Source organism: Gopherus evgoodei, chromosome 6 (assembly GCF_007399415.2).
Source record: "Gopherus evgoodei ecotype Sinaloan lineage chromosome 6, rGopEvg1_v1.p, whole genome shotgun sequence".
Classification (NCBI taxonomy): Eukaryota; Metazoa; Chordata; order Testudines; family Testudinidae; genus Gopherus; species Gopherus evgoodei.
This window is the reverse complement of record NC_044327.1, coordinates 123,723,760-123,741,868: the sequence shown is the minus strand read 5'-3', so window position 1 is coordinate 123,741,868 and position 18,109 is coordinate 123,723,760. Positions and strand designations below refer to the sequence as shown.

The window sequence follows — 18,109 nt, the reverse complement described above, 5'->3', positions numbered from 1 at the left end:
CAGAAGCTCAGCTCATTTCTCTGCTCCATACCTGCAGAGGCTGCTCCCTCTTCCAAAGGTTTCCTTTCTGCTTTCTCAGCACATCCCTACATCACCACAAGAGGAGCGTGTTCTTCAGCAACAGAACAAGGGTTGTGTTTTAAAGGGGCTCCATGGCCCAAAGCGCTGCTCCGAGGCTGGCAGTTCGATTCTGGAGCTCAAGCACAGATAAAAGACGGCGCAGCTGGGTCATAGATTTCTTTCCCCCTGCTTCTTCTGACATACCAAGACCATAAAAAAAATGACCACTGTTCAGTTCCTGTACCACCTCCCCAGAACTAGATTGCAATGTGTGTGAGACAGGGACTATTTCTTCTTCTTTATTTGTAAAGTGCTAAGCATTTGACAGAGGTATGTGTGACAGATAAGGCAATTTCCTGCAATAGCCTTGATAGGCTTCATTGTATTCTGCCTCCTCCCCACACTGCAGCCCCACAACCCCTTGTGTTCATTTCTGCCCCACCCCCACCCCCCACTGCAGCCCCAAGACCGGAGAAGCTCTGGCCCCGGGGTACAGCGGGGAGTTAGAGCTCCTCCAGTCCCAGAACCACAGCGGGGCCTGGGAGCTTGGGCTTCCCCCGCCAACCCCTTCGCTTCTGTGGGGGACCAGAGCCAGGGTGCTGGGGCTTCTCCCACCCTGCATGCCCAGTATTTCTGCTGGATCACAGGGTCAGGCACAGGGGCTTCCCCTGCCACCCTGCAGCTTCTGCTGGGGATGGTTAGGGACGCTGGAGCATCCCCCACTCAGGAGCTTCTGCTGGGGACTGGGTCAGGAGCCGCTGGGGGCGGGCTTTCCCTGTCCCACAGCTACTGCTGGGGATGGGGTTTGGAGCCGCTGGTGGGAGCTTCCCCGTCCAGCAGCTATTGCTGTGCATAGGGTTTGGACCTGCTGGGGGTGCTTTCCTGGTCCTGCGACTGCTGCCAGGTATGGGGTTGAGGACCACTGGGGGGGCTTCCCCTGCCCTATGATTGGGGCTCCAGGCCTCTGCCACCTGGTGGCAGATTTTTTCCAGGGCCCCCCAGATGGCTGGGGCCCTGGGCACGGGCCCTGTGGGCCCAGTGGCTAATCCACCATTGCTTGAGAGTAAATGTGCTGTGTGGAAACTTATAACTTCAAGCAATACACTCTTGATAGCCCTTGCAGAGAAAGTAAAGTGCAGGCCCTGGCCTGTTTAAGCAGTCTGGCTTGTTGCGAATATCACAGAGTAGGCAGGAGCCAAGTGGTTCCAAGAACCCCAGTCAGGAGTGAGAGAGATGCGCTTCGCACCCAACAGCGGTGACGGCTGAGAGATGGAAGCTGAAAGTGGGTGCCCTTGGTGGCCACGGAGGGGAAATTCAAGTGCCCTGAAATTGTGACAGTAGGTTAAGGGCAGCATGATCCAGTGGCTAGATCACTGAGCGTCAGGGTATCCAGGTTCCATTCCCCACTCTCCCAGTGACCTTGATGTGGCTTGAACAAGTCAATTCATCCTTCTGTGTCTCTGTATTCTCCATGCACACTTTGTCTGGCTTCAGGCACCGTCTGTTGCTCGGCTTGTGCAGCGCCTAACACAATGCAGCCCCAGTCGAGATTTGGGACTCTAGGTTTCACTGTAATACTAATGAACATATACAACAAAAAGCAGTCATCCTATTTGAAAACAAAATACTACTGCACATCACCACAGCAATGCTGCAGTGCCAAGCAACTTGTTCCCAGAAAGTCAATGAATACGAATAATCTGAGCAATAGCATCCAGTTTTGCTCTGATCTTTTCTCTCGCCACTTTAGGGTGTCTGTGTGCCAGTGTTTAAAGGTTGTCTGTTTTGTATTCTGCAAATACATGTGTAGCTTTCACCCCCAGTACCGATACCAAGCATATTGTGCTAGACCGTTGTTGCTACATAAAGAGGCTAAAAGAGTTAACCTTGCCAGAACACTATGGCAAGAGACAATTAAACCCAGCAGAGCTTCCCTCAACTGCTGCTTGGCTGTCAAACTGAAAACAGTCAGCAAGTGCAAGGCAATTAGTTTGCCAGGGGTGAGTGAACATTGTAATGACAGCAGCATCTTCCTGCTCATGCTCTGGAGTTCAGTACGGTACTGCAGATTCCCAACGTACTACAGCAATTATGTAAAAGTATCAACTGCAGTTAATTGTCCAAAAGCTTTTAGCAGACTAATTTGAATTGCTGCTGATTTACAGCATTAACGTGACAACACGAAATTAGGGTGACCAGACACCAAATGTGAAAAATCGGGATGGGATGCGGGGTAATAGGACCCTATATAAGAAAAAAGACCCAAAAATCAGGACTGTCCCTATAAAATCGGGACATCTGGTTACCCTACACTAAATGTCTGAATACTGCTGGTATTAAGTTTACATGTGACTTCATTATGTTTGTGACACAAGCACGATGCTGCAGTTTCAAGATGCAGAACGAAAACTCGATGTTTAAACAGCAAAGAGCATGCGTCTGGGCTCACTGTCTCAAATGGTTTCAGAGTGTATGCATCACTTGTCTTGAAGGTGCTTGTGAAGGGATTTGGAACTGTATGTGGCACGGGAGACAAACTGCTGGAAAATGTAATTGTTAAACTGTGGGTGGAATTCAATGAGCATTTAAAGTCTCCCGGCCCTTGAACTGATTGCATAGCATCAAAGAACTGAAATTGAATGCTTAGGAAAAAACAAATAATGTTGTACTTTAGAGTTGCTTAAATACAGTGAGGGGGAAATTCCAACTAGTGAACTAGTTTGTATAAAGTTACAAAAAATGAAAAGTAAAGGAGAAATTATTGTGGGCCTCTGCTACAGACCCATCAAGACTGGAAGTGACGGCAGAAAATTCCTGGACCTATTATCACTAAGGAGTTTGATACTATAAGATAATGTAGTCATGGGGGACTGTAATTACCAAGCTCTCTAGTGATAACTAAAGCAGAGGAAAACTTGACTTTAAAATGCAGCTCCAGATTTCTGAGACCCAAAGCTTGGAGGTTTTAGACATGATTAGACATTAGCAAAGTATTTGACATGGCACCTTGCATAATTTCTCTTGAAACATTAATTCACATTGGCTTGGATACCAGGGTAGGGGACTACAGAGCTAGGTTTCAGGCTGGGTTTTAGTTCACATTTCTAGTAATGATCTGGAAGTTGTGGATTGAATATACAGCACTAAGGTGTAATACAGTCAGAGCCGGCTCTGGCTTTTTTGCTGCCCCAAGCAAAAAAAAAAACAAACCCTGCGCGGGGCCAGAGCAGCAAAGGAGTGGAGGGGAAACAAACCTGCCAGCCGGAGCAGCGAAGGGGACGGAGGGGGGGCGTAAAGAAACCTACCAGCTGGAGCAGTGAAGGCGGGGGGGGTGAAACCTACCAGCCGGTCGGAACGACGGGGGGCGCGTGTGAAACAAACCGCCCGGCCGGCCGGAGCAGCGAAGGGAAGAAAAAACAAAAAACAAAACAGGGCTGCGGGTGCAGGGGGACTCCCAGCCCTGCAGACCCCAGGCAGCGGACTGCACACCCCAGCTAGCTGGGGGAGCGGTCAGGGCTTCCTTAGGGGGGCACTCGCCATGCGGCCCCTCCCGCCGTGCCGCCTGCCAGGAGGGCTCTGCGCCGCTCCGGTGGGCGGGCAGGGAGGGACATGGGCTGCCGTGCCGGGCTCACTACAGACCTGGCACCGCTCCCAGCAGCTCCCCTCCTCCGCGCCGCCGCCCCCCCCATACGGCGGCAGGAGCAGCAAACCAAAAAGGAAAAAAACCTGCAGGGGCAGTGGAAGCTGTGAAGCGCAAAAAAAGAAAAGAAATAAATAAAAGGATTGGGAGGAATGCCGCCCCTGGGAATCTGCCGCCCCAAACACCAGCTTGCTCGGCTGGTGCCTGGAGCTGGCCCTGAATACAGTGGGTAACAGTATAAAAACTAAAGCTGAGTGAATAATTCACAATTGATAGTGTATGCAGCTAATTTCACTGAGTAGAGTATGACATTCTCAAATACATTTGTTATCCAAAGCAATCAAACAGGAATTCATTCAGAGAAGTCCAGTGGCCTCTCTCACATAGAAGGTCAGACTAGAGCAGTGGTTCTCAACCTTTTGGACTCAGGACCCATTTGTAAATGTTTATGGCCTGTCACAACCCTGTAAATAGTCTGGGGGTGGTAGTTAAGCTTAGAGATTCTCATGCAGGTCCCCCCATCTGTACCCTAGAGTTCAGAGTGAGGAAGGAACCTTGACAGGATTAATTATATAAACCACCCAGTTAGGACACAGAAACAATACCCTGTGATCTGCTATTAATTAACATAGTGAAAATTGCAAATTTTACAGTCAAATATACAATTAAAAATTCACCTTCAGAACTAGTACACATCTCAAGTGTTTTAATGTGTGTGGGAAGCAAAGATGAAACACTTGAGATTATTGCCTAATCAAAATTCATATAAGAAATTGAAATTTTGGACATTTGTGGGAAATTGTTTCCCCTATTTAATCAGCTAATAACAATCCTTTGCAAAGCTTAGCCTCTAGGAACATACAGTAAGAGAGCACCTTTTCTCCTAGTGTGGATGCACCCTAAAGCAAGGTAACTATTGTCCTTCCATGAGGGATGAATAATCCGGATGTTTTGGCCTTCAAATCTGTCATCAAACCTTTTAGAGAGACAAGGTGAATGAGGTAATATATTTTGTTCGCGAGAGAGACAAGCTTCCAAGTTTACAACACTCCTGCTATTGCATCCCAGAATGATGTTCACTTCTCTTGCAACAATATTACATTGTTGACTCATATTTAGTTTGTGATCCACTATAACCTGTTGTCATTCTGCTGATAAAATGATGCTAAATCAGTAACCTGCAGAAAGGACTGCATATGGCAGACAAACATCAGAAGACACCCCAGATGGGAAAGGTGGCAGCTCAGAAAGTACACCCAGTACAAGCATCAGGGGTGCCAGAATGGGGGCGGGCGTGGGGGCATGGCCCCATCACTTTTCACTGGCTGTAAGGGTGAGAAACGGGGAGAAGGAGCAGAGAGGAGTGAGTGGGGGCGAGGTCTTAGGGAGAAGAGGTTGTGTGGGAACCATTCCTCAGGGAAAGGGATGGCGTGAGGATGGGGGCTAGGGGAAAAGGGGTGGCGCAGAGGTAGGGCCACGGTTTGGGTGCCAGTGGCCACCCCTCTTTTAGGGAGCTTCCCTTGTCCCTGACAAGCATCCATATGACAAGGACATTATTTCCTGTTTGCTGGGAATAATCTGTCATCAGATGGCAGGGGCTAAGCAAATTGTTTAAACAAAGCATGAAAACCCTGCTGCCTGGCTTCTGCACGATGATGTAATGGTCACACTTACAAGGATGTAATTCTGTGCAATCGATGTGTGTGAGAACACAGAGATGGTGTCCAGTAGGACATGACAGCCCAGCATTAGGCTAAATCTATGATAGCTCAGAAATTGTTTTACAGCCAACAGAGGACTTGCCAACAATCCACTTAAGAAGCCAATTCAATGCCTTAGCTGCCTATGCTAGAAAAGCTAATGCAAGAATTCAGCCCTTAAGTCTCAGCTGCCAAATATGTTCTATACATGGCTGCAGCAGTTGGTGCAGGTGCTGAAAGTAATTGGCAGAGGCTAAAGGCCAAAGCGAGAGTGCCAGCATGTCAAGTGTTGTAACTGACTGCTGGTGCTAACTGCCACACAAAAATATGATTGATTTACACCTAAACCTCAAAAACATGGAAATGATGACATAAGGTAACGAATAAATGTTCTATCACCCTTGCAGCCCATACCTTCATTTAACAGTAGTGATGTGTGAAAACCCAATGATTGAAAGTTCACATTACATGTTCCAATAACCTTAGCTTTGACCCACAACGCAAGCTTATGAGCTCTTTCAATGTATGTCTTGTGGGTCAGAGTTAAGGTTGTTATTGTAATATGTAATGTGACTTTTTAGGCTGATATTGTTCTGAAACGAATGAATAAACTGTACAAATATATAAGATATTTATGTGTCACTTTAAGTCATGATTTAAATACTTTTAAGAACAATGAGAGGTTAATGGTGATGTTCTTGTTATGTATTTTGTATATTGGTCACTTGCTGTAGAAATTTAGGACCTATACTCAAGGTTGCTCAACACTTCCCATTATAAGGCCCTGTTTTCAGTTCTTACAACTTTGCCATACTTTCATCAGTTGAGACAAAATTTCCTAAGACAGCTATTAGCTTCAGGCTGAATTGTTTTTTGAATATTTCAGCATGCTTCAGTAATTTCTGAGAATGAGATTATGGAAAAATGCCATGTTGAAAATATTCTTGCAAATGTTTTATTAAGAAGCTCTACCACTTCCATGCTTTGGAGTAGAGAATTAAAATGTGGTAGAATGTTCCCCTTTACATCAGTGATATGTATTATGTTATTCCCATGAGAACACACACTATTTTGGCCACATTTATAAACCTTTGAAAAATCTGTTTGCACATGCTCAGTAGAAACTTCTTAGAATTTAGCTGCTGGATTCTTCAAAGAGTCTATCTGTACTGAGAACGTGCCCAAGGATTCAGGGCCTGAGCAAGACCTTCCCTGCAATTGCAGCTCCCAGGTGTTGATTACTGAATTAAAGACATCATCATAATGCATATGGAGAAGAGGGATCAACTTAAGGTTGCATAGATAACTTGAAATCTGGCATTTCCTAATTTTTGAGTACTAGACTTCATAACCTTAACATTTTTTTCATGTAGTTTTTGGCATACAACAATGACTATTGATTAACAAAAGTTGTGAGTGAAAGAGCAAGAATGCCCTTTTTAAAAAAATATGAAATATGTAACTCCAGACTGTGTTGTCATTTACACCAGAATTCATCTGCAGCACCTCATCAACTCTACTGAATGCCATGGAATTGCACTAGTGTGAATGACAGCACAATTTGAGCCGTTAAAAGAAAAATGTGTCAGTCAGGTCCCTTTTCTTGCACAAGTGTTTCTAAGCCTGCTGGAAATTGGAGAATTGTTCTAGTTGTGCTTTTCATGGGCCATGCAAAATAGACTGATTTTTCTTATTTTAAGAAAAACCTTGGATAACACTTTCTAGGTTAATGTATTTACTGAAGTTAACTGTCTTCCCTTCCTTACATTTATTGATTTATTTTATAGCTATTAAATAAAAACCAAGAGTAAAATCCTGGCCCAATTAAAGTTAATGGCCACATTTCCATTGACTTCAATGGGAGTAAGGTTTCGCCCCAGATCGTCTTCTGATTTAATTCAGTGTAGCTCCATTGACTTCAGTAGAGCTATAGATATTTACATCAACTGAGGATCTGGCCCAATGTGTAGATATTCCTGAATTCATCTTTATTTGACTGGATTGTGAATCAGAAAAGCCTTGTGCGAAGGTAATTCAAGACCAGGTAGAAGAGTTTGCCAATTCAAAAACTGCAGCATGTTTGAAAAAACTAAATCAATCCACAGTACCTTCAATCTCATTAATATTACAACAACCCAGCTATCACTTACCAATCTACTCCTAGCCAGGAACAGTTCTTTCACCTTTGCTTCAAGTTTCAGTAATTGCTAAACCATTTTTTAAATTCATTTATTTTAGAAAAAAATTCATGAATATATCTTCCACTTGTCATAAATAGGACTGGGTAACTGTGAGATTGTAATTTAATGAACAAAAATAACATAGCGAGCTAAACACTGGGGTGTAAAACATTTAGTGGTAGCAGCATTGCTACCCTAGTGATGTGATTTATTTAGTCTATCCCATTCCATCACCCTCAGTCCAAGAGCTGTAGAGGCCACAGTGCAGCGAATCTTAGGCAAAGGTGGCTAAGGACAGGGAAAATTAGTGGAGGATCTTCAGAACTCTACCCCTGCTGCAGAGGACGCCCCTGGGAACAGAGAACACCTGCAGAACAGCTATGGGAGGTGAGGAAGGCAGGAGAAATGCCATAATTCTGTGAGGCAAGGCCAGGGCTGTCCTTAGGATTTATGGGGCCCTACGCAGTATTATTAAACTGATGCCCCTATGCCGGATGGCAGCCCAAGCTCACAGCCTGGTGGGGGAGGGGGAGGAGGGACTTGACAGCAAAGGATAATGAGATGCCCAGCCTGCCTCATGGTGGCGGAGAGTCACAGTTCCCCGCAGAGACTTCCATGCACTCTCCCTCATGCAGAATGGACATGAAGAAAGTACCTAATTAAAAGCACCAAAATTTGGGAATAAAAAATGTCAGTCACAGGTTTTTTGATATGCCCTGAAGTTTGTCAGAGATTTATTTGCAAAAACTTCATAGCAAGGGTGAGTCAGCTCTCCTGCTGAATACAACATTACATATAATGGAATACATGATGCAGCTCTTCTCTGTTTTACATTTTCTTCATCAGTATTTCTAAATTGAATTTATATTTTAAATGTACTCAAATCTTAAGCCAGCTTTCCAGATGACTACATATTTAACTCACTGAAACAAAGACATTCTTTTAAATTAATCAGAGAGGTTTAGTGTGTTCAGAACAATGTTCATTGCTTTTAGAAAAAGGGAACAGTAATTTACTTTGTGTGATCTCCATAACAAGAGACATGGTTATGAAATTTCACCAACTTTAAAAAAATATGTTTCCAAAGATTTTAGGTATAACAAGGATTTTGTCTTACTAAGGTACTGATTTTGCTGGAGGGTTCTTTTAAAACTAGTTTGTCGGCTAGTCAGAAGTAAAGAAAGGGAACTCTTTGTCCAGCTATCTGGAAGGGAAGGACTGTTGTCCCTTTAAGGGCTCTCTTCAGTGGGGAGTGGGGGGAGAGGTGGTGAAGGGATGGACAGAAAGGAGAGGAAGACTTGGAAGCACTTTTTTTTTTAACTATAGTAATTAAAATGTGTATTTTAGATAAGGGAGGTCTTTTGAAGGATTTATTTAAAAAACTATGTGTGAAGATCCACACATTTAAGGCTAAAGATGATTGTGCATCTAAAACTCTATGCAAGCATTTTTTAGAAATGTGATTTTATAATCTTCACCAGCTCACTAATGAAATATTTTTAAAGCAAATTTTAAACTAAGATCCTGTAGACTGACATGTTCTGTGTAAATATTACATTAATGCACAACTGTTTTTGTCAGTAAAGTCAGAAACTGACAGTATAAAATTTATTTGGGCATAAGCTTTCGTGGACATCTGATGAAATGGGTTCTAGTCCACAAAAGCTTATGCCCAAATAATTTGTTAGTCTTTGAGGTGACAAGGACTCGTCCTTGTTTTTGCTGATACAGACTAACAGGACTACCACTCTGAAACCTGTCAGTATATACCTTGGGGTTGGCAAATGCCTGTTAAATGGCTTTATTACCCCTTGAATGTCTCTTTAACAGTTTCAATGTTGTGCTAATAGGTCTGGCAGGCTGGAGGTTTTTTCACTTTTAACTACTAGATTCCCTCCCAAGGAAGACTCACCAGGCTAGAGCAGCCATCTGTGGGAGCCTGCAGGAAGGGTCAGAACAGGGATAGGAAAACAAGAGGGTGGACACTAAGACCCAGTGGTGCCCCAAATTTTCAGGTGCCCTACGCAGCTGCCTATGTTGCCTATGCCTAAGGACGGCCCTGGGCAAGGCAGGGGACTGCTGACTCTGAATCTGGGTCTAGTCAGAGTTAGCATGCAAACACACTGTGAAATCCATGAAAAGACAAACTTTTTAAAGTGGCCTTGTGCTAGGGTGACCAGATAGCAAGTGTGAAAAATCAGGACAGGGTGTGGGGGGGTAATAGGTGCCTATATATGAAAAAGCCCCGATGTCGGGACTGTCCTTATAAAATTGGGACATCTGGTCACCCTACCTTGTGCTTGGGTCTGACTGAGCTGCGCTGAGTGCAGGACCCCACTTGGGAAGCAAAGTGGCCTTCTGCTCTTTGGTTCTGGGCATGGTTGGGGGCTGTGCGAACGGCCCAGCCTCAAGGTTACTCCAGCCGTCTCCCAGCTGCCCACAGCAGCCAGAGCACATCAGTGTTATGACCGTTACCCTAGCCATGATCGACTATGGTGGGGCTCTGATGCCAGCAGCATAAAGCCATGACACTCACTCCTTGCCACCTGCAAATTTTCCTTATACCAGATCCACCAGCTTTACACCTGCTTTGTGCTGGAAAAGACGTGCAAAAGAGCTGTAGGAGAAAAAAGAATTTGGCCCAGTATATTGAAGACCCTAGACATGACTTAACCCTATTTAACGGGATCAAAAACCTTCTCTTTCATTATACTGGTAAGATTCTGGAAGCTTCCATTTCCAGAATTCATGTTTTTTATGACAAGTCAGTATGATAATTCATGTAGGTTTTTACAATTAACTTATTGTTGGACAAAATCTTAAGAACACATGATATTTCATCACCTTGTCATGTCTTGTCATAATTTTACTTTGCAGGCATGTATGCATGACAAAAAGGTCTGAAATGTCATGTATTTCACTACCAGCACACAATCACAAAAAAAACCACCCCTGTGCTAACAAGAAGCTGAAATGATAGTACCTTCATTAGGAAATGCATGGTATTTTATCTTTTTATCATATCATCTATGTCATAAAACAAACATGTATAAAATGTCATGCATTTGCAGTCATTTCATCAGTGAGCTCTATATAAACTCCTAGTTGGAAGATGCATGAGATTCCATCCTTTTGCCATATTCACAAGTTGAGTAAAACATTTAGGGGCAGTCTGGCTACTCCATTGCCCACTTCACATCTGGGAGAAAAGATTAATCAGTCAAACAGTAGAACAGCAACCTATATCTGGAATAATTTATTCTTGTTTTTGACTAATAAACTACTACAATTCTGTAAGCATTTGCTTATAGGTGCTGGAAATTTTAGCTGGCATTTAGGAAACCATGAGTGGAAAATTGTAGTCAGGGTAGAAATGGTTATCTCCCAGGGGACTAAATTTTAAGATGCCTCAGAATGCAAAAGGTTTGTTTGCTATGACTCTCATTCTCATTTCCAGCCATCTTAGCTCTCTGCTTTCCTCTATAACAAGGATGAAGTTGATAATGCTAGACACCATAACGTGTTTTTGAACAGACTCATACTTATGCCAATCGTAGAGTAAAACCACCACCATCTTTTCTTTCTTTCATTCAGAGAAATACAACTAATGCTTCTGGAAGGAAAAATCATTAACTAGAGTGTCAGCGAAGACTTATACAACTTGTAAATCATTTAAGGTCACCACAGATTTAAAAATAGCCAGCATTTTTATTGGGATATCTTCACTTCCTCTTTAAAGGGCATGCAGTATTTTTTTTTAAAGTGTGTTTTGGATTCTTTCCAAGGCCACCAGCAGAACAACATTTCAGTGCAACTAAGGGTATGTCTACACAGTAATTAAGGATCCTTGGCTGGCCCAAGTCAGCTGACTCAGGCTCCCAGAGGTTGGGCTGCAAAATTGAAGTGTAAACATTCAGGCTTGGGCTGAAGCTTGGGCTCTGGGATCCTTCCCTCTTGGGATTCCAGATCTTGGGATCCAGCCCAAACCCAAACATCTACACAGCTATTTTACAGTCCCACAGCGCAAGCCCGAGTGAGCTGACATGGGCCAGCCACCATAGGTCTTTAACTGCTATGCAGACATACCCTAAGGACATACCCATTCTCACATAAAAGCTGACCAGGAGAGAACTCACTGTAAAACAGGTGCCTTTAATGGCCTTACCAATTACTGTAAAGCAGATAGGAGTGCTGTAATGGGAGAGCAGTGGCGTTCAATGGGTAGGGCAGCAGATGGGGAGTCAGGAGAACTGGGTTCTGTTCCCACTTCTGCCACTCACCAGCTCTGTGAGCTTGGGCAAGTCACCTTGTAGTCTCAGTTTCCCCACTTGTAAAATGGAGAAAATGATACCTACCTTGTAAAGTGCTTTGAGATCTAAGGATAAGAGAGATGATGTATCAGGGGGGTTAGATAAATACATACACAGCAAGTTCTCACTGCTGTTGCTAATGATGGCTGGAATAGTCAAAACAAAACAAAACACCTCTGTGAGTAGTGATTTCAGAATAGCAAATATGGCAAACAGGTCTGAAATTTCATGTATTTTCATTACCATTCCCATATCATTTTTCTTTACAGAGTCTCATGTTTGAGTTGCTTCATTGGGAAGAGAAGCTCTTTTGAGGATAAAATTTAAAATAGCTTCAGGTACCTCTTGTCGGTGCTGTAGAAACGGAGAAAATGTGAAGTTACCGTATGACATTAACAGAAGGTTAGTATTTTCTGAAACACATTTGCAACAAAACTAAACTAGCAAGCATAATGAAAGATAAAACCAATAATCCCCTTTAGATCCTACAGGTAAGGGAAATGAATATTTTTTTCTATTAAAACATTGTTCTGTCAAAGGGGAAATTAGAAACTATTGAGCAATAATATTTTAATATTGCAGACAATTTTGTTATCAGCACATGTTAGTCTGAGCAAATCCAGATAAATCATAGCCCTGTCAAGCAATCGGACTGAATGGAATCTCAGCTGGAGCACTGTGAACTCCAAATCAAGTGAAATGCTCAAAAAATCAAAAAGATTTTCTCTCCTCAGAGTCAATAATTTTCAAAAGGGGCAAACAGAGCATGGTTTCTCTTGGGTTTTAAAATCAAAATCATCATAGAATCAGAAGGGACCTCAGCTAGTCTAATCCCCAGACAGATTTTTACCCCACTTCCCTAAATGGCCTCCTCAAGGACTGAACTCACAACCCTAGGTTTAGCAGGCTAATGTTCACACAACTGAGCTATCCCTCTCCCTGATATTTCTTAAAAAAAATATGATCTGGTGAATAGGGCGCTAGATTGGAAGGCAGGAATTCTGGGTTCTGTTTGCAGCTCAGCCACTGTGTGACCTTGGGTAAGTCACTTCAACACCCCATGCCTGAGTTTCCCCTACTATTTGTGTTATCTATTCAGCGTGTAAGCTCTCTGGGGCAAGGACTGTCACTGCACTTGTGTAACCCACTGGTGAGTGTATGTTACAGATTCTTGTCTGGGTCAATCCACGAATGATATGAGTCTGTTACTGGATAAGTTAGAGGGCTCTGGGTCCTTAGCTCAAACTGTAGCAGCTCATGCTATTACCTTGGATATTCCTGGTTCAGCCCCTTGTGCTGGCCAAGATGGCAGCCATCACACTTGTACAAAGCCTCACACAAAGGACTCTCATTCTTAATTTGAGAGACTGAGTAATACAAAAAATAAATACTGCTACTAATAAGAAGAATTTGTAGAATAGTTTATCAAAAATAGACTCTCCGTGGGTGGGAGCAATTTTGCACATGCAACCATGTGCACAGAACTGTACATGTCTACATTAGTGACACAAATTTCAAACCCTGCCCTCAGATGCTTATGTAATAAAACCCAAATTAGTCAAAGAGATTTTTCAGGAGCCTATGGGGTATCAGTGAAGTGCCCATTACATTGGATTGCTCTCTCCTCTGTGAAAGAGAGCCAGTGGGCAAAAAATGGATATTATGAACAGGACCAGGGAAAGCCAGGCATATTTCAAATAAAACTCTAGTCTCACAAGTCTGCTGTGCCATAAGGAAAGCTGCACATAAGAACATAAGAACGGCCGTACCGGGTCAGACCAAAGGTCCATCTAACCCAGTATCTGTCTACCGACAGTGGCCAATGCCAGGTGCCCCAGAGGGAGGGAAGCTAACAGGCAATGATCAACTGATCTCTCTCCTGCCATCCATCTCCATCCTCTGATGAACAGAGGCTAGGGACACCATTCTTTACCCTTCCCGGCTAATAGTCATTTATGGACTTAGCCACCAGGAATTTATCCAGTTCCCTTTTAAACATTGTTATAGTCCCAGCCTTCACAACCTCCTCAGGTAAGGAGTTCCACAAGTTGACTGTGCGCTGTGTGAAGAAGAACTTCCTTTTATTTGTTTTAAACCTGCTACCTATTAATTTCATTTGGTGACCCCTAGTTCTTGTATTATGGGAATAAGTAAATAACTTTTCCTTATCCACTTTCTCAACATCACTCATGATTTTATATACCTCTATCATATCCCCCCTTAGTCTCCTCTTTTCCAAGCTGAAGAGGCCTAGCCTCTTTAATCTTTCCTCATATGGGACCCTCTCCAAACCCCTAATCATTTTAGTTGCCCTTTTCTGAACCTTTTCTAGTGCTAGAATATCTTTTTTGAGGTGAGGAGACCACATCTGTACACAGTATTCTAGATGTGGGCATATCACGGATTTATATAAGGACAATAATATATTATCAGTCTTATTCTCTATCCCCTTTTTAATGATTCCTAAACATGCTGTTTTTTTTAACTGCAAGTTAATAATGTCGGTGAAGACCCTGCAGTGGTTTCCCTGACTGTTCTTAGCTCTTTCCAATAATGAGTTCCAACCTTCCACAGCCTAGTGCCAGGCCCCATAAAGCAGAACCAGGTTGTTTTTTAAAAAATTAACAGTGTTCTGAAACGTCTCCTTTATGTGCAGATCTACACATTCAGCTGGTGTCCACTGGCATAGCTCCATCAAAATCAATGGATTTACACTAGAGGAATATCTGGCCCATACTTTCCTCATCCATTAACTCTTATTTGCACTGGTTCCAGACAGCTGGCCCTTAGCTCTAGGCCAGGGCGTTAACTCTTTACATTCCATGCCCCATACAAATGTTCAGGACCATAACTTTCAACAGCACAGGTCAATGTTTTCTGCCCTGGGTGCTTAGCAACATGCAGCATCCAATGATTTCTCTGGAAGTTGTGGGTGGTCAGCAGTTATGAAAAACAGGCTACATACACAAGTGACCATATATGGAGTCAAGAGCCTAACTTTAGGCATCCAGGTGAGAAAATATTGACCTTTCATTTCAATACTGTGATGAAGAAGTCAGGATGTACCAAGAACCCTACAGGTGTTACCATGGTGGATGTACAGAACTGTCCGTGAAAGAGATGTAGGCACTCAAGGCATACAGGGCCCAGACCTGCAAGGCAATGCGTGCTCTCCACTCCAATCTAACTTCTTGGGAAAGGAGAGTGTTCAGCAAATTGCAGGGTTGGACCTTACAAAGTATGGTGTGCAGAACATCTTTACACATGAAGGTTTGTAGGGTATTGGAATGAGAAATATCCAATAGTATGAATCTGCATTTTCCTTACAAAATCTGCATATATTTAGGCTATGTTCCATCTGCATCTATCAGCAAAATACTATTATGTTTCAACAAAAACAATACAAATTATTGAATGCAGAGTGGCCCTTAGGATTATACAATTCTCTCTAATACTCACTTGCTGGTAAGATGAGTCTTCGGTGTGATCCCAAATTCTCCAAAGAGAGTAACAAAGACATTGGCGTCAGTTCCTGCTCCTCGTACATCTCCTGTCACAGTCACCACCTCATAAACTGTTGGAGAAGAAAAGAAAAATTACTCACAGATCACTTCACCCACTACTGAAACGTATCCATCTGTGGGGTGGAAAACAATCACTGCTTAACACTACAGGTTAGAATTTACCCAACTAAAATTGTTGTGGATACTTATGTAGACAGATGACATTTACTCAGATTGGAATTGGGCAGGACAGAGTTAATTCAAACAAAATAAGCCTCTGTGTGCATATCCATGCATGTGTGTACATATTTTTAATGTATGTTATCTATATAACAAGATTTTTTTTAAAAAATAGGTACCTAAAATTAGACTCCTTGGGTTTTCAAAAATACCTAAGTGAAGGGATTTATACACCTCTTCCTCGATATAACGCCACCTGATATAACACAAATTCAGATATAACGTGGTAAAGCAGCGCTCCGGGGGAGGGGGCTGCGTGCTTCAGCAGATCAAAGCAAGTTTGATATAATGCGGTTTCACCTATAATGTGGTAAGATTTTTTTGGCTCCCAAGGACAGCGTTATATCGAGGTAGAACTGTACTTCTAAGTCACTTAGGTGCTTTACAAATTCCACCCTTAGATCCTTGGATTTAGGAGTCTAATCTTAGGTAGCCATGTCTGAAAACCTTTGCCATATTATATATCATGTCAAGTTAAAAAAAAGCACCCACTAGGTTGAGTTATAAATTCCTTCTACTGCCACTTTTCCAACTGCTCGTAACATATTCAGACAAACTCCTTCATGGCTGAAGTGTTCCATACTTGGTCTAGGCCCAAAGGTAAATTTGTAATTAATGTTTGAGCAAAATTGGTTGAACTATTTTTGATTTATGCATGTGTCAAAGCAATGTACTCTTCCTTATTTGTTCCAATGAGATATTTGCATAAGGCTAACTGAGAAACGAGTAAAGCTAGCAAGTTCAAAATTGACTTGTTTTGTAGATCTGTGTAAATGTTAAAGAATGGTGAAGACAGGGTGGCCATACAAAATGATCTGGGTCATTTGGTAAGCTGGACCCATTCAAAGAAAATGAGTTTAAATACAAGCAAATGCATCTAGTAACAAAAAATGCAGCTCATACCTATGGGGAAAAAAAGGACTGTATCCTGGAAATCAGTAACTCTGAAAAGTGCTTAGCAGTTACAGAGGACTTACAATTCAGGAGTTCCCAGAGCAGTGCTGTGACCAAAAGGGCTAGTGTGATGCTTGGATGTGTAAACAAGGGAGTAGTGAGCAGGAGTATAGAGGTGATTTTACCTCTTTACAGCATTGCTGAGACTGATACTGGAATGCTGCATCCAGTTCTTGTATCACATTTTAAAAACAATGTTAAAAAACTGAAGAAGCTGCAGAGAAGAGCCACAAAAATGATCTGAAGGTGGGGGGAAAAAAGCCTTATAGTGAGAGACTTAAGGAGCTCAAACTGTCTAGTTTACCAAAAAGAAGATGAAGAGAACTTGATTATGGTGTATAAGTACCATCATGGGGAGAAAATGAAGGGTGTATTAAAGGGCTATTTAACCAAGCAGAGAAAAGCATAACAAGAACTAACAGATGGAAGTTAAAGCCAAACAAGTTCAATAAGACAAATTTTTAACAGTGAGGATGATTAACCATTGGATCTGGATTCTTCATCTCTAGCAGATTTCAGATCAAGACTGGATGCTTTAGTAAAACAATAGTTAGTGGGCTCAATGTAGGGGTAACTGGATGAAATTCTATGGCCTCTGGGCTTGTTTACACTACAAAATTAAGATGACTTATCTAATTCAACCTCAAGCCTCCGAATTAATTAAGTTAATTGTGCATGGCCACACCATGCTCATTGTCTCAATGGAGTGTGTTCTCACTAGCAGTGCCTGCGCTGATGCACAAAGCAGTGCATCATGGGAAGCTATCCCAAAGTGCAACTTGCCGCAGTATGTTTTGGGTAGTTTGTGCAATTCCTCATGGAACCAAAACATTGTCACAGGGGAGAATGGGAACATTGGCATCACATGATGCACTCTGCTCAATGACAAACAACCCAGTGGTTTTTGCACGTTAAAACTGTCACACCTATGCTATAACCCCAGAAGCATGGAGGCTGCTCAGTTGTGCACTCTTGCTGTGAGCATCTCAAACACCTTGCACCTTCTCCTGAAGTACTTCCAGAGCCGAAGTAGGGTCCATGACACAGAACACAGTAGTGTCCTGCAAGCAGCCCTGCTGCAAGCCATTGAAAAAAACAATTCATAGTTCCACTCTGTTGAGCACCATTTCTGGTCCCGTGAAACAAACACTGACTGGTGGGACCGCATCATTTTGCAGGTATGGGATGATGAGCAGTGGCTGCAGAATTTTTGAATGCAGAAGGTCACCTTCCAGGAACTTTGTGCTTTCCCCTGCCCTGCAGTTCAGCAACACAAAAATGAGAGCTGCTCTGACAGTGGAGAAGCGAGTGGTGATCACTATTTGGAAGCTTGCAATGCCAGACAGTTACTGGTCAGTGGGAAATGAATCTGAAGTAGGTAAATCAACCATGGGAGCTGCTGTGCTCCAAGTGTGTAGGGTCATTAATTGACTTCTGCTACGAAGGGCAGTGAGTCTGGGAAGTGTGGGACATAGTGGATAGTTTTGTCACGATGAGGTTTCCTAATCACAGTGGGGCAATA

General features: G+C 42.9%; 1 protein-coding gene across 1 annotated transcript in view; it reads right to left on the bottom strand.

The window, feature by feature from the left end:
* Window positions 1-18,109, bottom strand: part of LOXHD1 (lipoxygenase homology domains 1) — a 283,207-nt gene that overhangs the window by 194,423 nt on the left and 70,675 nt on the right. The window contains exon 4 of the mRNA XM_030567584.1: window positions 15,350-15,464. Within this exon, the coding sequence (XP_030423444.1) occupies window positions 15,350-15,464 (115 nt within the window). The remainder of the gene's footprint in view (window positions 1-15,349; window positions 15,465-18,109) is intronic.